Source organism: Mesoplodon densirostris, chromosome 14, assembly GCF_025265405.1.
Source record: "Mesoplodon densirostris isolate mMesDen1 chromosome 14, mMesDen1 primary haplotype, whole genome shotgun sequence".
Taxonomy (NCBI): domain Eukaryota; kingdom Metazoa; phylum Chordata; class Mammalia; order Artiodactyla; family Ziphiidae; genus Mesoplodon; species Mesoplodon densirostris.
In genome coordinates this window covers 24,766,111-24,786,997 of record NC_082674.1, presented here as the reverse complement: position 1 = coordinate 24,786,997, position 20,887 = coordinate 24,766,111, and the positions used below count along the sequence as shown (strand labels likewise).

Sequence of the window (20,887 nt, the reverse complement as noted above, 5' to 3'; positions counted from 1 at the left end):
TAGTGGCTGCACCAACTTACATTCCCACCAACAGTGCAAGAGGGTTCACTTTTCTCCACATCATTGCCCACACTTACGTTCTTTTTAAAATATTTATTTGTTTATTTGTTTGGCTGTGCCAGGTCTTAGTTGTGGCATTTGGGATCTTAGTTGAGGCATGCAGGATCTAGTTCCCTGACCAGGGATTGAACCCGGGCCCCCTGCATTGGGAGCATGGTGTCTTAACCCCTGGAACACCAGGGAAGTCCCTTATTTCTTGATGATAGACATTCTAACAGGTGTGAGGTGATATCTCATCATGGTTTGGATTTGTATTTCCCCTTACGATCAGTGATGTTGAGAATCTTTTCATGTGCCCGTTGGCCATTTGCATGTCTCCTCTGGAAAAATGACTATTCAAGTCCTTTGCCCATTTTTTAATCAGGTGGTTTTTCTTCTGTTATATGAGTTCCTTATGTATTTTAGATATTAACCCATCAGATAGATGGTTTCCAACTATTTTCTCCCATTCTGTAGGTTACCTTTATAATATTTTGCTGATTGTTGCTTTTGCTGTGCAGACGCCCCTCTATCTTTTCCAATCCCCTCTTCTGAGCAAAGGGACCTCACTTTGGAGAAACCCAATTTTCTACTTTTCTCCGACTAGCTTTGACCAAATTCCCACTCCCTCCTCCTAGCGTCTAGAAGAAGTTCTTAAAGGGACTTGTTCAGCCCAGACTCCATCCTGCTGCAGTGATTGTGGGAGCCCTGGTGAGGGACAGTGAATTGGCCAGTGTGAGGCAGAGGAGGGCCTGGCACCAGCTGCCTCCCGGGCGGCAGGGCCTGGGCTCTGGGCTCCGGCGGGCCGGAGGGGATGCCGTGAAGCCTCTGTGTGCCCTGGTCACTCCACACCCGGCTCTTGGCTGAACCTGAACCCCTGCTGCCTCCTGGGGGGGCGCTCTGAGAACCTCTTGAGTCAGCCCCAGGGAGGATGGCCTCACTGATCTAGGAGTGAGGGGAGCAGGGCGGAAGCTGAGGAGGAAGATACAGAGGGGAGGGCCTCTAAGTCCACTGTGAGGTGGGAGAGGAAGGTGCTTCCAGAGGGAACATTTCACAGTTAAGAGAAGAGAGGGTGCCAGGGTGAGGAAAGGGGGTGCAGTGACCTAACGGAAGCCTGCAGGTAGCGTCACCCTTCACAGTCCACACAGGAGGGAGGGAGGCAGGGGCAAGTCCTCCGATCTCAGCTCTGACTCTGCCAACTAGTAACCCTGAGATCTTGGCCAAATCACTTAACCCCTCTAAACCTGTTTCCTCACCTGTACAATAGGGAGAGCGGCAGTACCTCTCTGCAGTAGACTCCTACTGGGAGGCCCCCAATGCAGCATGCTACGACCCTGGTGAAGTCCCCTTCCATCCTGTCTCTGGGGGTGGCTCTGTGACAAGCTGTGGCCAAAGGGACATTAGCAAGGGTGAGTCAAGTGGGCGTCTGGTGAGCACTTGCCTGTCGGAGCTTTGCATCACAGAACCCAACCACCACGTGGAGGAAGGCCAGGCAGGCGCGTGGGGAGGCACGTGCAGGAGAACAAAGCCATGGCCAAGAGCCCCACTGAGCTCCCAGCCAGAGGCCGGCGCCTCCTGTGAGCCACGTGACTGAGGCCCTTGCGGACCTTCCAGTGGGCCAGAGCCCCGGTCAGTACCACGTGAAGCAGAAGAGATGCCTGGGCAACCCACAGAATCATGAGAGATAATATATGGTTGTTACTGTAAGTCTCTAGGGCTTCGGAGGTTTGTTATACGGCAGTAGAAAACCCAAGCACGGTCCCACGGAGCTTGAGGGAGGATTCGAAAGGACACTTCATGTAAGATGCACAGCACAGTGCCTGGTGTGAAGCAAGCCCTCCGTAATTGGAGCGAATGTTTGTACTGTGGCCATTTATAATCAACAAGCCATAGAATACTGGCCCTATCACTATCCACACACAGATACTAATGAGTAACAGGCAGTTTGCAAAGCACTTTCTCGTACTTTATGACAACATAAACCCCACAAGGATCAAGGGCCATGCCCAAGGTGACTCAACGCCTACATGGCTGGGCTGGATCCAGACTCACACGGCCATATTCCAAGTATCATGCCACATAACCCCAAACACTTGCTCACGTACGGCAATGACTGGTCTTGGGAAGAAAGGCAATGGCGCAGAGACTTAGTGGTTCCCTAGAAAAAGCTGACTTGGGATCCTGTCCTCACTGTGTGTTCGTAAGCAAAATACTTGGAGCAAGTCTTAGGTTCCACATCTGAGAAGCGGAGGCCGTGCCCGGGGCCCGGCTTCCTTCTAGCATGGAGGGCCGTGAGAGTCAAGTCAAAGTATGTGTAAAAAGGGGAATGGGTTTTCAGCAGTTCTCTGCAGAATTCTTTGACAGGGTCTGGCCTCTTCCCACCCCTACGGTGGGCATGTGCCCCGCACGGAATAATGAGGGGCGCGCGGTAGGCCTGCATGCCCTGCCCTCGGAGCACATCACACGGTGTCCAGGTACCTCTGACCCCGACTGATGACTGGGGAAAGGGTGACATCGGCCCCGTCACGGACCAGCCTGCTTCTGGCCCCGGGCTTGTGTGGGAGGAGTGATGAGCAGAAGCTGCCTTTTGTTCTGCCCTGACATCACCCCCATTTGGACCTTCTCAGCCCCCCTCACGGCTCCTACCCCCTGACCTTCTTTTCATCCAGCCAAGAAGGATGACGCACTGGCCCAGCTGCTCCCGCCCTTGATATTTGCCTTCCCGTCTCAACAGGAAGATTGTGGCGACGTTTCCTGAAAAGTGAATGGGGAGCATGTGGCTTGGTTGAATGACAGTCTCCTGCAGTGGAAAAGCTGATGACATCTCAGGCCTCAGGGTGTCTGAATAAAGACAGGAAGGGACCAAATGAACAAACCATGTGTTATCTGGGAAAGAGCATCTCAGCAGCAGGAACCACAGGGCAAAGAATCTTGATAAGCATACTTCATCCAGCTCCCCCGAGGTCTAACCATCTTACACAGCCAGAGGACAGTCATCCAACCCAAGAAATGAACATTGATACAAGAATATTAACTGATGTATAGAGCACATTCAAATTTGCCAGGATCCAATCTGGGATCCCCTTTGTAATTTAGTTGCCATGTCTCCTGAGTAGAATCACGGGCCGGCCTCAGGGCAGCCAGCCTCCCCATCCTGTGGATCCTCGGGAAACGGGGAGGCGTCTCCCCGGCAGGGGCAGGTGGGGAAGTGCGGGCTCTCTGCAGGCCTCTCTCGTCCTCAGAATGACCTCCTGCCTCTTTGGAGCCCCGTGTGGCTGGCATCTGGCTGCAGGCCCAACCTCCCCCTGGCACGTGTGCTCACCCTCCGGGCGGCCCCTTCCTCGCCCACTCCCTGCCCACACAGGGACCAACCGGGAAACTGAGTCTGCTGCTTGGTCCCCTGCAAGTGCTGGTCACCAATGGTGACTTCCAGTTGGAGTTAAGATCTTGTAGAATAAAGAGGTGAAGAGAACATGTGTCCTTCCTCCAGCCTGCCGTGGGATGGAAAATTCCCCTTGTGGGCTGCTGTCCTTTGTCATTTTATAGCAGTTTCTGAAGCTGCAGTGCCAGCTACCATCTGCAACACCAACGTAGCCCCGTGCAGTGGACAGAGTGGCCACAGGGCTGGTGCCCCTGTTCACCCACCATGTGTGGGGTGCCTCCAGCCCTGCCTGCGCCCAGACTTGGGCACCAGTTACAGGCCTGTGTCTTGGACAGGATGCCCTCTCTTATTGACTCTCTTCGTTTCTGTCTGGTTGGCTTCACACCTGGAAAGTGGCACCTCATAAACAGGAGTTTGTTTTTGTTTTGCAAAGAAGGAAAGCTCGTGTGTGGGCAGAAGGGGCAAAGAAGATAGCTTCCTCATCTTTGCTCCGTCCTTAGTCCAGGGCCCACAGGCAGTCAGTAGGCAGTAAATAGTTACTAAACTAAATCACCTCATAACTCATATAGAACATCTAAGACCAAGGGCTCATTTTACTAATGAGGCCACGGGAGCCTAGGGAGGGGACGCCCTCTGTGTGAGGCCTGAGAAGGGTGGACGCACTGGCCCCTCGTTAGAACCACCTGGGAGGCTTGATGGTACCTACCGCTCAGCCTGCACACCTACCAATTAAATCAGAAATCCTGGGTGGGACCGGGCGCAGGTGTGAAAGCTCCGCAGGTGATCCCAGGTGACGGGGTTGGAGAGCCCTGGCCTCAGGGGGAGGTGGAGGCAGAGGCTACGCCCCAGCAACCAGGCCAGAGAGGGCGCTGTCCGTGCCCCTGCTGGCTCTCCGGGAACAGAGGTGCTGGGCAGTCACAGCAAAGGGCTCCGAGGCAGAGTTTGCAGAGGGGCATCTTCGTGGGGGGGAGTGGAGTCGGGGGGAGAGCGCTGGGCATCTCAACGCATCTCGTGTCTACCTGGCCCTGCCGAGGAACAGGCACTTTGGCCGGAAGGCCCAGGACAGGGGGAGGGACAGCAGTGCGGCCCGAGGCGGCCCTGAGCCCAGACCTAGAGAGAAAGGGCTGAGCTCAGAGCCCCACTGCCACGAGGGAGCTGGGACCGGATGGGACCCCTGCTCTCCACGCCCAGCTTTCTCCAGATGCCTGTGCCTTCTTGTCATCAGCAAGGGAGCTGAAACAAGTGTGGATTCTAAAATCTCTTGAGGAAGCAATGTCTTCTAACGTTTTATTACTCCAGGTGCACACTTGAGAGAGACTAGGACGAGGCAGGCTCGCGTATCCATCAGGAGACACAGGACCACCGGCTCCGGGCTCTGCTCAGCCGTTCTCCACCCACTCCCCAGCCCCAGGCGGCACACCAGTTCATCGGGTTCTCCAAAGGATAAGACCTCTTTAAAATCATAATCACAGTACCATTTCACACCTAAAAAATAATTCCTTAATATCATTAAATATCCATTTAGTGTAACTGACTGTCTCAAAGTTTATTTTTATGGTTTATTTACTCAAAGGAGAACCCAACAAGATTTACCCATTGCAGTTGATCAATGTGACTCTGAAGTCATTTTTAGTCTATTGTTTCATTTATAAGCTGGAATACTTCTATAGAGAGAAACTTTCCTTCATCAACTATTTAGCTTGAGGTACCGTTCATATAGGAAAGGAAGGTTAAATGCTAAATTCTTTTCATCTAGATACCACTTTTCAGAGTAATGAATTGGTTATCTAGCATCTTCCAAATGTATTAATGTGTGTTTTTACTTATTTATTTTGAGTATCATTAACTCTGGGCTTTTACCACACTTGACGTCTTTCCCTGTTTCAGTTATCAGTCCTACTAATGCTCAAGTTGCCTGTCTTCGGTCAGTGGGAGATTGTTTAAGTTGGCTCCGGAGTCTGTCTGTCCTGACCTCAAAAGTCTTTGGTTTTTGTTGTTGCTATTGTTTTTAATTTTATTGACATATAGTTGATTTACAATGTTGTGTTAATTTCTGCTGTACAGCAAAAGTGACTCAGTTATACATATATATATTCTTTTTCATATTCTTTTCCATTACAGTTTATCATAGGATATTGAATATAGTTCCCTGTGCTGTACAGTAGGACCTTGTTTATCCATCCCGCATATAATAGTTTGCCTCTGCTAATCCCAAACTCCCAATCCATTCCTCCCCCACCCCTTGGCAACCACAGGTCTGGTCTCTATATCTGTGAGTCTGTTTCTGTTTCATAGATATGTTCATTTGTGTCATATTTTAGATTCCACATGTAAGTGGTATCATATGGTATTTGTCTTTCTCTTCCTGACTTCACTTAGTATGATAATCCCTAGGTCTATCCATGTTGCTGCAAATGGCGTTATTTCATTCTTTTTTATGGCTGACTAATATTCCATTGTATATATATATCACATCTTCTTTATCCATTCCTCTGTCGATGGACATTTAGGTTGTTTCCATGTCTTGGCTATTGTGAATAGTGCTGCCATGAACATTGGGGTGCATGTGTCTTTTCAAATTATGGTTTTCGCCAGATATATGCCCAGGAGTGGAATTGCTGGATCATGTGGTAGCTCTATTTTTAGTTTTTTGAGAAACCTCCATACTGTTTTCTATAGTGGCTGCACCAATATACATTCCCACCAACAGTGTAGGAGGGTTCCCTTTTCTCCACATTCCCTCCAGCATTTGTTACTTATAGGCTTTTTGATGATGGCCATTCTGACTGGTGTGGGTGGTACCTCACTGTGGTTGTGATTTGCATTTCTCTAATAATTAGCAATGCTGAGCAGCTTTTCATGTGCCTACTGGCCATCTGTCTGTCTTCTTTGGAGAAATGTCTATTTAGGTCTTCTGCCCAGTTTTCGATTGGGTTGTTTGTTTTTTTGTTATTGAGTTGTATGAGCTGTTTGTATATTTGGAAATTAAGCCCTAGTTGCTGACCTCAAAGGTCTTTGAAAGCTTCCTTGTTTTCTGATATTTCAAGATGTCCAGGCTTACCTTCTACCTGTCCTGGGCCATTTGTCCAAGAACCTCTGGTTCCTTTTTAATGAAAAATGGTTTTCCATTATCTGGGCACTAGGCTGCTCATTGTTATTGGTTGGCCATTATTTCTAGCATTTTTAATGGACAGGACTACCAAGTAGCTCTTGGGTTTTTTTTGTTTTTTGTTTTTTTTTCTTTGTTTTTTTAAGACAAAATACATCATAAATTCATACTGATTATTTTCAGTTCAGATTTAGGATTATGGGGATTTATTTTTTCTTTTCTTTTCTTTTCTTTTTTTTTTTTTTTTTTGCCGTACACGGGCCTCTCACTGTTGTGGCCTCTCCCGTTGCAGAGCACAGGCTCCGGACGTGCAGGCTCAGCGGCCATGGCTCACGGGCCTAGCCGCTTCGCAGCATGTCGGATCCTCCCGGACCGGGGCACAAACCCGTGTCCCCTGCATCGGCAGTCAGACTCTCAACCACTGCGCCACCAGGGGAGCCCTATGGGGATTTTTTTTAACTTTAAAAATTCTATACTTACATATTTTTTACACTGAGGATCTTGGTCCTAGCAACATTATCATAATTACTTACATGCCTAATCTTACAAAAAATGCAATAATTTCAGAAAATAAACTGGTATCGTTACTAACAATACGATGACAAAAACAATTTAAGATTTTTTTTGAAGTTCTTTCTGCCTTGAGAATATATACTGTTAAGGATATACATTATAATTACCTGAAAAAATTTCTCTGTAATTATTCCACATATTTGATATCTTAGGGTCATCTGCTTCATTTTCCTTTTGATTTTTATCTTTTCTTCTTTTGATTTTTAGAAATTGCTTTTACTTTTTCATTAAATTTTTTTTTACTTTTTAAATTTTTTTTGGCTGTGCCATGTGGCTTACAGGATCTTAGTTCCCCAACCAGGGATTGAACCTGGGCCACTGCAGTGAAAGTGCTGAGTCCTAATCACTGGACTGCCAGGGAATTCCCTCATTTAATTTTATAATTATGTAAAACATTAACTTGGCTCCAAAGTCAAGCATATATCATAAAATAAGATATATAGGGCTTCCCTGGTGGCACAGTGGTTGAGAGTCCGCCTGCTGATTCAGGGGACGCGGGTTCGTGCCCTGGCCCGGGAGGATCCCGCATGCCGCGGAGCGGCTGGGCCTGTGAGCCATGGCCGCTGGGCCTGCGCGTCCAGAGCCTGTGCTCTGCGGCAGGAAAGGCCACAACAGTGAGAGGCCCGCATACCGAAAAAAAAAAAAAAAAGGAATTGGTGAGATGCTGGCCTAAATACTGTTCGGGATAAGAGAAATATGAGGCATTCTTATCTTGGCTTTCCAGGAGCTTATACTCCAGGTGAGGTGATAAGACTGAAAAATAACTATAACGTAAGATAGTATGTAATACGGTCAAGCGAGAGTTGCAGAGAAATATCACCACGACAGGAGGACATTTCAAGCTAGACTGATGAGGAAACAGTTCAGAGAAAAAGTGGGATTTGACAGAATTTGGGCTGTGAAGGAAGCACCTTTATGAGCAAAGGTGGGAAAGAGCAGGGGGCACGTGAGTTTTAGGCAGCCAGTTGCATTGGGATGAAAAGGTCCACCCCTGGGGACAATCCTGGGCCCGAGGATAGGGTGGATTGGGAAGAACTGGGATAGGTTGAGTCTGGGCTGCCTGACATCAGCAGGAAGCCACTGGGGGTGGTGAGACGCAGGGTTCCATGATTAAACTGGGGTTGTGGGGAGATCAACTGGGTCCCGTGGATAGAGATTGGCGTCAATCTCCTGGAGCAGGGAGAATTCGTAGGTAGTGCTGACTTGCCAGGTCTAATGCCGTAGGAAGGAGCTGCCCCTGAGGAGGAAGGCACAAGTTGGGGTGACGGCTTGACTGTCAGGGCAGGTGAGGGAGGGGTGAGCGACACGGTGAGATTCTGTGCCTGCAGTGCTGGAAGAAAGAGGACTGCATCAGCCAACAAGGAGAGACATGAGAGCTACAGGATTTGTATTTCAACAGATTTCCCACGGGAAGAAAAATGCTGTCCATACTGTCTTGCTTAAGTCGGGTGGTCTGGGTAGAGGTAATGATTAAAGTATTCAGATGGACCAGTTGTTGATGAGGTTGTCTGTGTACAGCTCTGGAGAACCTTGGATTCCCAAATATCCCCTGGTGTTGATGGGAGGAGGCAGCCAAGCTCCTTTGTTTCTCACTGTGCAGGGTCAGGGACTCTCTGCAAGCTGTGCTGATTTGCTCCCAGCTCCACTGGGAGGTTTGGGAAGTTTCATAGTCGAGGTGGACATCTGGCCACCCAGCGTCATTTTATCCTGTTCTCAACAGCAGCCCTCTGAAAGTTCATCCATCCCTCCCCAGCGCTGGGTCCCTGTGGTCCAGGGGAACAAACTCCAGCCCTGGCTCCAGGGGGTGGTGAGTAACCCAGGGACGCAAGCCACCTAGTTATTTCCAGGCAAGTAAGTGGTTCAGGAATGAGCATTGCAACCCACTTTAGGATTTGTGTTAAGCCACTGGGGAAGCTGTCTCTCTGGCTCTTCCCCACCAGATTTGAACCTTAGAGGATGTAGGGCTGAAGTGACTGCAGGCCTCAAGTCACCATGTGGATCCTGGGAATCAAGTCAACACAGCCAGGAGAGCTCAAGTTGTCTTTTAGGTATTTACTTTAAAAACATTTTGGCATGAAGAGTGCATTGTATGAGTGTAGGTTAGACTCTGTGACATCCTAGGGCTTACTAGCTGGCATTTGAAGTACCTCACTGAAAACCCACCCTTCGCAGGGAGCAGGTGAAGCCCTTTACATAACTTATCAGTGAAATGAGTGGTGTGGAAGCACATGGGTGACTAGAAAGACTATGCTTTCCTCTCCCCTTTGCCTGAACAGAATATAGAAATCCCACCAGCCCCATGGCCCAGTCCTGGAAACCCATTCTTCTGGTCCCTCATGCCCCCTTCCCAGAGAATGACATTGGGGGCTCCCCTCAGAGTGGATCTTTCAAGCAAATGCTTATTGGAGAACCCAAAGACAGAATGGGGCACTGCAGAGCTTAGGTTCTGTAGGGGAAGAAAATAATTTTCCCTCTACCCTTCTGAGTTCTTGGCTGAGACTCCTGTAATATCAGCCAGATTAACAAGAGGAGAACAATCAAAAATTTATTAGCATGTATCCCTCATGTATTCATGGAGATACTTAGGGAAAAAGGAGTAACTCTTCGAGGTGGCTTAGAATCCAGGCCTGAAATACCATCTTAATGGAAAAAGGGGAGGAAGAAAGTAGCCCTCTTAGGGAATAGTGAATGTTTTTTAGGAAAGATGAATGGACCCTTGGAATAGATTGGGGGCGGGTATGGCCTTTTGTGACAAAGTGTGTGGGTGTGAAGTCTCCTTTCCTGTGACAAGAGTCAATCCCCTCCGGCTGATAAAACTCCCTGGGAGGGGATTTATGGCAGTTGAGTTCCTTTTGGAGGATCTGTCTTCAGGCAGAAAAGGAGAGTTCAGAGACAGCCCTTCCCTGCATTTGCTGTTTCTAAGTGCCTACAGCTGAAAATAATCAATATTCCAAAGTGGTATATTTTCGGCGGCATGTCCTGAACTCCTATACTCATATTTGGGGGCAGCATATTCTGCTACCCTTCAGTCCCATGATGTTTGTGCCTGTCTGTTGGCTAAGTGTGTTTTCAGGCATTTGTCAAGCTTTGGTCCAAGAATTGCTTTCCTAGTTCTGTATTCCCTGACGGTGGGGGAGGGGCGTGCATAGAGCCCCGTTTACCTCTTACAGCTAGTGGTGCAGATATTTCCCATGAGACCCCCTCCCTTGTGGAACGACCACACTGCCCTCAGGCTGAACTGAGATGGAGGAAAACCAAGTTCTGATGACATTCACTGAACCCTGAATTCAGCTGCGGCCCCTGGACTTTTTCAGTGATGAAGGCAGTATATTCCCTTTTTGCTTTGGCATTATGTTTTAAACATCTGTGAAAGAGAGTCCTAACTGGTCAGCTCTTCCTCAATACCACATGTTATAATACAGTAACAATATAGCCTCCAGTCATTCCTGCAAAAAACAGAAACCCAACACACGAGTAAACTATTGAATTCACTCCACTTTATTCTGGGATGTATACTACAGAGAACACAACTCACAAACATACCAGCATACATAAAAAACTAAGGCCATTCTGTGAGTTATTTTTAAAACGTAGTGTTTTTGCACATGATCTTTTAAAAAATGAATTACCAAAACCAAGATTCTCTTCTGAAATAAGAATTTAAGGTCAGCACAAGACAACTTTAGGGCCATGTCTAATCTGAAGCTCATCATGTGACAAGAGCGTTTCTGCAACATAAACTATAGCCCTGAGGCAACCGCTAACCTCCACATAAAGCTCTCTTTCCCAGATGTCATCACAAAGTAGTATTGACCACAGTGACCAGTGTTTTAGAAACCATTTTTCTCCCAGTGAACAGCAAAAAGAGACTTTTACCTAAGAGACACATTGCAGAATTCTTGGAACAAGAGAAAGAAAGGGACCCGTAACTAAGGCACTGAAAGCACATTATTTATATAAAGAAATGTAAACAATTTAATACCAACAGGCTCCCTCCATTAGTCTCTGTTATAAAAGTGCACAAGGGCAGCGTGGTCAGGCCAGAGCTTCAAGTCCGAGTGAGGTGGGAACGTCTCCCCTTCCTGGCGAGTTCAGTATCGGCTGCTGATGGACGACGTCTGACGTGGGGCTATGGATGTAACTAATTTCAAAGTGACTCAAGTGGAAGCTGGGATTTCTCCCCATCTGTGTTTTAGCAGCCTAACAAACAAGGATTTTATTAAGAACTTTAAATTATGGGCTCTGACATTTATTTTTCTTTTAGTCTTTTACCATGTTCTTCTACTGAATTTTACAATTACTTCGGCTTGTTTCATCAAAGAGGCCTGGTGGGAAAACTTGTGACCTAATCAGTGCCCTTCCTTGTAGATTCCTGTTTTAAGTGTAATGGTTCATGTCCCATGTAAACCACACTTGCTTTATTTAAATCTTGTCTGAATGGTAAAGATGTAACAAATGGACATACAGCACTGTAAACATTTCAAACTCCACTGAGTTTCCTTTGGATGGACTGGTGAGAGTCCAGATGCTGCCAGAGAGGCGGCTGCTGAGTCCAGAGCAAGAGACTGGGAGGTGGGAAGGGGTCACAGCTGAGGCCAAGCACAGTACTGTAACTGCATTAACCTCTACATGACACTATCAATTTTAGAGTCCAAATCATGGACAGTGTATTTTTTTAAATAAGAAAAAGTTGTGTAGGAAAACACAAATGATTACAATTTTAAAAGAAGCCTTATTGCAAACAAAACAAAACAAACAAACAAAAAACCACACCAGAGACCAAAAAAGGCAACATTTTTCTTTTTGAAGTTATTTCTAATTCTTAGAAGTACAATGTCTCAGTTTCAGTGCTTATGAATTCAGGGTACTAAAAAAGAGTTTGCATTTTATCTTAAACATGTTTTTTATGATCAAAAGAAAACATGTTTTAAAAAGGAAGAGTTCCCCTTTTACAGGTTTCAAAGGGTTCAAGAGGACTCGCCGTTAAAGCCAGACCCTGAACCAAGGAGCCTTGAGCAGTTGGAGGAAGAGCAGCCAGGCTACATTACAAACACCTGTGGAGCAGAAAACTCAGCGTTTCTCTCTGACCCAGGACAAATGCAATCCTGACTGTTAAACTACTTCTTATTTCCAAATATAACCAGAAGTCTGAGAGAGGCCTAAATTAGAAACCTCTTTTATTAAGGGGGGGAAAAAAGGTTAAAAAAATAACCACCTTAGAAACCAAGGAAGCTGGGTCTGCAGATGTGCCTAATAACTAATTAGTAGCCCCCGCCCCGGCAGGATTAGAAACAGCCTTGGGAGAGGAGTTAAATACAGGTTGGGCTCTTCAGCAGAGGCACTAGTTAGTTCTCTTCCAGTGAAGATGGTGTGCCAGCAGAGTGCTGCGGTGGCTTTCTGAAAGAAGTCGTCTGCTGGGTAAGTCTAGCTCACAGCGGGCTTGCCTGTCACAGCGAGGCCGGTTTCCACTGCCGGCGGAAATCACCGCCCAGCACAAAGGAGATGTAATTAAGGAGAAGGCACTCACGCCAAGAGTACACAAAACTGGAAACAGTGTTTGAAGCTGGTTCAAGGCAGGAATAAGCGGACAGGTTTTTTAAGACTTTTTTTTTCCCTTTTTCTTTTGATGCCTGCAGTTTCCATTCATCATTACACAATTAAGTGCCTCCCTATGTTTTGTTTTTGTTTTTTTGCGGTACGCGGGCCTCTCACTATTGTGGCCTCTCCCGTTGCGGAGCACAGGCTCTGGACGCACAGGCTCAGCGGCCATGGCTCACGGGCCCAGCCGCTCCGCGGCATGTGGGATCCTCCCGGACGGGGGCACGAACCCGTGTCCCCTGCATCGGCAGGCGGACTCTTAACCACTGCACCACCAGGGAAGCCCCAACAGTAAAGACTTTTAATTGCCCCATATTTTCTGCTGCACTGACCAGCATTCCCATTAGGACCAGAAAAAAAAAAAAAAAAGAAAAAAAAGAAAAGTAGCTGCACGGCTCCAGCAGAGTGGAAACAATAACCACACATTTGTTTTTTTGCCTCAGAAGGAGACTGGTGCTGTTGACTGCTGAATTTTCCATTGACTCCAAATAACAGGAATATTTAGGTGAACAACACAATTGGTAAAAAGTGGGTTTTACTAATGAAAGAGGAAACCTGGGACTAAAAAAGAGAGATCCCTCACTATCATTAAAAAAGGATTCATTTTTGTGTGACCATTTTGGTTTTAAGAATAAAACTTGTCAAGGATTGAATAATTTAAGTTAAACCATTACAGCCCTGTCTGCAAGTGCTGCTGTTGATTTAGTGGCAGAAGTTAGATACCCATGCACACATAGAAAATACAATAACCTTCCTTTTTGTGGCAGGTTTTAAAGAAATATTTCAACCAAGACACAACTTCAAAAGAGCATTTCTGATGGCAATAAGAGAACGTTCTTCTACGCTTTCCTTTAAAAAGGTAAGTGACTTGATTTTTATAATGCAGAAAAGCTACACCTGCTAACAAGCTGTAAAGAAACCAGCACGAAACATGCAAGGTTACACAGAAGTGAAGAGCTAAACTGTATGAATTCCTGGCTTTAAAAATTCAAACTAAGGTTTCTGAGTGGAGAGCCTGCGGTTGCTCCCTGAGACTTGTCCAGCTCTTATTTTCCACGTGAGAAAAGGGCACCGGTGGTCTTCTGACGTCTAGGTCAGTGCAGAGCAAGATGCCAAGATTTCACGAGTAACGAAGGGCTTCCTATTACAATGTTTGTTCAGCTTAAGGACGAGGGGCTTCTGTTTTCTGGTCTTGAGGAAGGATGCAAGGGTTTGATTGGCATAGAAAGGAGTGCGGGGACAGGGCTGAGAGGGAGCCAGGAGGAAGGGCCCTCACCTCCATGGTCAAGTGCCAGCACTTGATCTGAGCCAGTGCTCAGGAGCCCCAGATCTGCCTCCTGTCTGGGGGGTTTGTTAGGAAGCAGGGTTGGGCCTTTAAGAAGATCTTGTGTGTACCTTGTCTGCTAACAGCCTGATGATTGTTTACTAATACTCTGGCCCAAGTTATTTCACAGCGATTGCTCCCTGCTACACAGTGTTGAAATTACATTCAGAGATTAAAAAAAATCATGTGTGTAGCAATATTTTCCCACAAAACTAAGTGCAAAATATCTTTAACAATAATGACGATAGTAAGAAATATTTGACATAGTCATGCAAAAAAGCATCTCGGTTTACAAAAGCTTAGAACATTTCCAAAATACCCCCTAGGTTTTTACACTGTGAACCTTACAATCTTACTCCTTTTTCTTTGCATTTAAATGTGGCTGTTTGTGTAAAAAACGGTAACATGCAAGTTCAATGATCTCCAGTCCACCAAATACTCTCTCCTGCAGCACGAAGATGACAATGATGATTATAAAATACCACCGAACAAGGCTGTATAGATAGATGAGCAGGCACATTGCAGGGCCAAACAGGGTCCAGTACAGTATGGAGAGCAATTTGATCACAAGGACCCTGAGCTCAGACTTGCAAGGTGGAATGACAGTCTGCCCCGTAAAGTAAAAATTCTTCTCCCCTTGATAGAAGGAGCGCAGCCTCTCCTCTTTCTCTTCCCACCGCTTGCGGCACCAGAGCTGGAGGTCCTCCTTGGATGTGGGGAGGGTGTCCACTGGGTATCGGTGGACGTGGAAGTGGATCTCCTTAGGAAAGTCACCGAGGAGGAGGTGCCTCTCTGTCTGGGGAATGTTGTGAGGGTATGCCACCGTGATGTCATGGACAGCATCCAGGTTCTTACCTAGGTTTTGGAAAAGATAAAAATACAGATGGAGTAAAGATCAATTCAGACAGCAATGCTGATTCACAAAATCAGGACCAAGTGAACCAAGATGAACAAACAAGGGCTGTAAATACTCATGTTCCTATGCTCTTGGGTCAATATTTACCAGTCATTTTTAGTCTTTTATCTGCTTGCTAATTACCACAAAGGCCTTTAGAAAGAAATTACCTTCATTTGTAGAAACGGTAATCTGCCATTCTAGAACTAAACGAATAAGCACATTAAGTTAGATTTGAGATAGGAATTAGAGCACAGACAGCTCTTTTACACCAACAGGACTCACCGTTTTGAGACCTCCTACCAACAATAAATACACCCTCTCTCTAAATAAAAAACTTGCTCACCATTAACCCAATATTATCACGAAAGCTATTGGAAAGAAAAACTCAGAATCAGACTTGATGAAGTGGTCAGACATGCATGAAAACTTCCATATGATTTTTTATTTCTAGAAACATCAATGTGAAGTCTGAATAAGACCCTGACCCAGTACAGCACCATCCTTAGAAGTCTCATGATTTAGTTACTTTGAGGTTAAGTGTTGTCGGCAAAGTCATATGCCAGATGCTGGAGATAGGGAAGTGAATAAAATATGGTCCCTAACCTCACTGCAGAGCTCACAGCAGAATCAGGGGGTCGGCAAGTGCAGTGCCCTAACAGGGGCCTGTGGAAGGGGGGAGGGAGCCGGTGAGGCAGGAGAGCAATGGCAGGGTGAACCTCCCAGCAGAGAACACTGTGGGGCTGAGGGCACTAAACATAGGCTGGAGGCATGCAGTTAAGGCCCTCATTGTCAAACTTGAGAACTGGAACTCAAGTCTGTAGGTGACAGAGAAGCACCTTAAATGGTGGAGAACCACTTAAGGATTTTAAATAGAAAAGCGACCAGAATTTGTTTCATTTTAGCAGGGATTAGCTTGGGGGCAGTAATAAGAATATTTTGGAGAGGACCAGGGGCAAGAGAGGTCGGAAAAGTAATTTGATTGGTCATTACAAGGCAAGAGATGAAGAGGAGGTAGGGACTAAAGTAAGTGACATGTCCAAAAACATCACAAGGAAGAACTGACCTGACAGAGTGCTCAACTGGAGAGGGTGGAGAGGTTCGTTTCTGCTCCGGGTTCTTGAATGGACTGCGGTGGGGGAGGGGGCGTAATTTTGAGATTAAAAATGTGCGTGGAGTTCGATCTTTAAGGAATCAAGAGGATCACCTATGGAACTCTGTAACGAGGCCCAGGGAGGTTACAACACAAAGCCACATACAACTCTTGACTGCTGACAAAAGAGCTTACTGTTCAAACTATCTTATCAAGACCTCTTGGCCCTGGGGCCTCTAGCCAAGGGGAACCCTTACTACCAGACAAGTTAGCTTCCTCCCAGAAGGTAGCAGGCCAGGGGTTGGCAGGCTTGCAGAACTTGGTTCATACGTAAGTGACAATAATAAAATGGATACTCAGAAGTTGAGATGTGCCTCTATTTCATTTACCAATTTATAATAGCTAAAATAATGCATAATGGATTAAGAAAAGATAAGTTCCTGCAATTACAAAGGAGTTAAACTATCTTTAAATTTTCTGGTATGAAAACAACAGACCTTTCAGTATGCAAATCAACTTGGGTACATGATTATTAGTAGAGCTCTACTCACCAGGAATGGGGGAGGGCCAAGTCTTTACACATTTGTATGTTTAAAGTGAAAGAATGGAGTGAAGAAATCCCCGTTTGCCCAGATTCAATTATATAGTTCAGTGGCAGAAAAATAGAAATGTAAGTTTTGTTTCTTTTTAATCCAAAGTGATCTTTAATGGAGCCGATAACAACTGAAATGTCTTTTCTTTCCCCATTCCATAATCAAATGTATGCAGAATATACAAAAATATAATTTATTTTGGATATCATTTTAATGCCTGCTTTAAAAAAATTACAAATAAGTTTATTTTCTATTAGAGCTAGATCCATAAATCTAACTACATGTATTAGATAGTTTTTGATAAAGCAGCTTGTCACCTAAGATGTATTTGTGTTAAAAGAAAATGCTGAGGCCGCTGGTTTTGTGCACCATTTTTCAGATTAATTAAAAAAACCCAATAGAATAAAAGTTGGAATTAGTAACTAAACAGTCATCCACTGTGCCACTTTGACACTGACATGTAATAGTACGTGGCTAATAATAGGCATGACAAATTAGCACTAGTTAGTACACTTAGAAGAACAGCTTTGAGTGGACAGATTGGGATAAATTTAGATGAAAAATACCGATAAAGAAGACACTTTCAGCTTCAAAATAATAGGGCGTGCATGAATCACCTAAAATCAACTGGTATTAAGGCTCAAACAGTACCATTTTCTTTGTTGGAGAAAACACGACCGTTTCCTACTAGGGACATTATTCATTTTTCCTTCTGTACAAGTTGGATGCATATGGAACAAAAGGTGGAGTCAGGTGGCTTCCAGCCCTGCCTCTTATCAGCTCTATGGCTTGCCAAGTTCACTAGAAGCCTCATCTGTAAATGTGGATGATAACAGTAGCGACTCTCATAGGGTTTTGTGAAGATCAGTTGGAAACAGGACTGTGGGATGCTTAGAGAAGTGCCTGGCAGGTGGTATGTGCTCCGACTCTCTTGTGATTGTTATTCCTCCAGGTGGGAGGATCAACTACAGCACTTGAAGAGAGGTTCAGTTTAGGCTGCTACCCTTTACCTTCCTTTCTCTAGATTTCCTCTTCCTTTGGGAGAGAGACAGGTCTGTTGTAGTGACTCTGAGTTTTACTGTCTAAAATGCAGTCCACTCCTCTCCCACGGTATAGAAGCAAAGCTGTTTAGGGGATTGACCTTGGCTCTAGGGGTAGGTCCCAATTTATCTCCTGATACATATTCTTCTCCATCCCTACTAACTCATTCCTTAGACATTTTGAGCTCAGCATAGATATTAAATCCTCTGAGGGCATTCAGAATTAGAAACTGATGATTTGTGCTCTAGGATCATTGGTCTCTTGTCCCATATTGTTGTTGCTGTTGTTTTTTTAATAAGTCAAAGTTGGTGCCTACTCTTCTTCTAAGAAAGAACCATCCTGTGCTTAAAAAGCAAATTTCAGCTGAAAGGTGAAACTAAAAATGGTATCCTTGTGAACAATCTTGCTTATCCAACCTGAGTTCAGGTCTTACATATTAATTTTAGGGACATATATTTTCACTTTCCTATCCTAAATCTATTGTACTTTTGTGTTTTCATGTGTAAACGCATGAATCTTTTCAGTTATGAATCTCTCTTCCGATGGGCATTGGTTCTCTGGATCTTCAAAACAAGTTTTATTTTCTAGGTAGAGTGGAAACCTGTTGACATTTTCCATAATTCGACAGTACTGGTGCATTAGTAGAACATCAAAGGCAGGATGTGAATAACAATACAGCACTTGCTGAGGCCAGATACACATATATACACACATATACACACGTGTATATAAAACATGTTCCTTGAAAAAAGATATATAAACTTTCAAAAATGAGATCATACCATATACACTGTTTTATAACTTTGTTCATGCACTTCCCATCCATGCCATTAAAGATTTTCTAATATGTCACTTTATAGATGTATAATATTTGATTTTATATATATATTAAAAAATTACTTTGTTTTTAGGTATTTAAGTTGTTTTCACATAAACAATATTTAAATATCTCTCAATATTTAAATAGATATCTTTGTAATTAATGATAAGGATTTTCTAGGATAAATTCCAATATGTTAAATTGCTGGATGAAAGAACATGAATACTTTAATAGGCTTCTGCTACCTATGGGAAACTGACCCCTGCAAAGGTCAATTTAATAAACACGCAAGAAATGTATGGTGGTACTTTCCTTTTCACACTTTTACTAATGCTTGGGATTGCTATTTTTGGAAAGTTGCCAAAGTATGTCATTTTTGTTTTAATTTGCATGTCTTTGATTAGATAAAACAAGTTCACTGGATATACACTGGGACTATTCCTACCTGTTTTGGAAATTCAGTTAGTTGTCATCTTAGGGATTTGTAAGACCTCTTTATATTGTACATGCCTTAAATCTTTTACACTAATTTTGGTCATCAGGCTACTAGTGTTTCCCTGGCCACTAATGAGTTTATTTTGTTGGATTTGCTGCTCTGTGAATGCAGCTCCACATCCTTTATCTAGTGCCTATGGGCTGTTTGTCTCTTTCTAGTCAACTTGCAAAGCTCCTTCTTTATCATGGATTATTAATACTCTGTATTCTTTTGTTGCAAGTTTTTTTTGTTTTTTTTTTTGCGGTACGCGGGCCTCTCACTGCTGTGGCCTCTCCCGTTGTGGAGCACAGGCTCCGGACGCACAGGCTCAGCAGCCATGGCTCACGGGCCCAGCTGCTCCGCGGCGGCATGTGGGATCTTCCCAGACAGGGGCATGAACCCGGGTCCCCTGCATTGGCAGGCGGACTCTCAACCACTGCGCCACCAGGGAAGCCCTGTTGCAAATTTTTATAAATCCACTATCGCCTTTATTTATGGCATCTATCCAATACTCGTGTGCGTGCATGTGCATGTCTTTGTGTCTATACAAGTTCATTTCTTTTTCGGTTACAGCTTTTGGATTCCTGTTTTTGTCTTCCCTGCCCCTAGACTGTATGTATATTTTATATTTTTCTACAAGATGAAAAACATTTTTCATTTAATTTTATAATCTAGCTTTACTTTCTTTCAAGACATTCATTTTTCTAGCATCCTTTATTAAATAACTCCTTTTTTCCCCACTGTTTTGAAATACCAACTTGGTCATATATTACATTCTCAAATATATAGATATCCAGTCTCCCTTCTCTCTTCTGCTCCATTGATCTGTGTTTATTCCTGCTTTCCTTAGTGACTTAATATCTAATAAGGCAAGTCTGGCTGTTTTCTTTTTCACACTGTTTTGGGCTCCTGCTGGCACCGATTTTGCAATATACATTTAAGAGTATTTAACTTAATTCTAACACACACAAAAAAAACCCTTCTCAACTTATCCCGAAATTGCATTTGTGTGATATTTACATTATACTTTTGAAAGAACTGACACTTTTATATTGTCTTTTCAAGGAAAAAGTATAAGTTTCCATGTGCTCAAATCTTATTTTCTCTTCCAATAAGACTTCAGTTTTCTTCACATAACTTCTGTGGCTTTCTTTTAAAATTTATTCCTAAATAATTTCATAATTTTTTCATTATGGTAAATGGAATATGTGTTCCTACTTCTGCTTTTAGGCAATCACTGCTTAGAATAGAGAAAATCAACTGTTGTGTATTTATCTCATATGTAGCCATATTAACAAATTTTAAGTCTACTTGATTTTTTTACTAGACTCTTTTTGACTTTCTAGATTTTCTATCAGCAGCAAAAACACAGCTTTATGTTGAATATTCTCATCTTTATGGTCTTTTCTTAGTGCTTTCACTAGCATTTGCTTAATAATAAAAAGCATAGTTCTGACTTTAACCAAAATGTGGGTTTTAATGCTTCAGCATATGAGATACTGTTGAGTTTTGGTAACACAGTATTATATTTAAATAGTTAACTTCTATTTTGTTCTAATTTTTATTAGGAATGCCTTAAGTTTATCAAATCTCTTTTCAGCATCTATGGATAGGATCAAATATATATATATATTTTTAAAAAGAAAATACTGGTCGAACATCTGTATGACTCAAAGTAGTAGCTAAATATTAAAAGGAAAAATATTAGAAATGCAAAGAGAAATTGAAAAATAATAAAATTACAGTGTAGGCTTCAGTATCTTTCATAGTAGGACAACTCCAGTAGATAAAAATTAATTAAATAAAGGAATTGAAACTACTGATAAATTTAATAGACTTATACAAACCCATATGTCCCCCAAAAATATTTTAAAGGGGGTAGGATCCCTGGAACACTTTGATGTTTGATCATTTACTTGGTGGCAAGAGGATTAAAACACATTTT

At 44.1% G+C, this 20,887-nt stretch overlaps 1 protein-coding gene across 5 annotated transcripts in view; it reads right to left on the bottom strand.

Moving 5' to 3' along the window:
* Positions 1–10,581: 10,581 nt before the first annotated feature.
* The window catches only part of LCLAT1 (lysocardiolipin acyltransferase 1), a 178,386-nt gene continuing 168,080 nt past the window's right edge, over positions 10,582–20,887 (bottom strand). For 4 of the 5 annotated variants that reach the window (XM_060117570.1, XM_060117572.1, XM_060117569.1 and 1 more), the window contains one exon: positions 10,582–14,880. In XM_060117570.1, coding sequence (XP_059973553.1) covers positions 14,378–14,880 — 503 coding nt within the window. In that variant the 3' untranslated portion in view covers positions 10,582–14,377. The remainder of the gene's footprint in view (positions 14,881–20,887) is intronic. The other variant, XR_009534329.1, reaches the window with a different exon arrangement.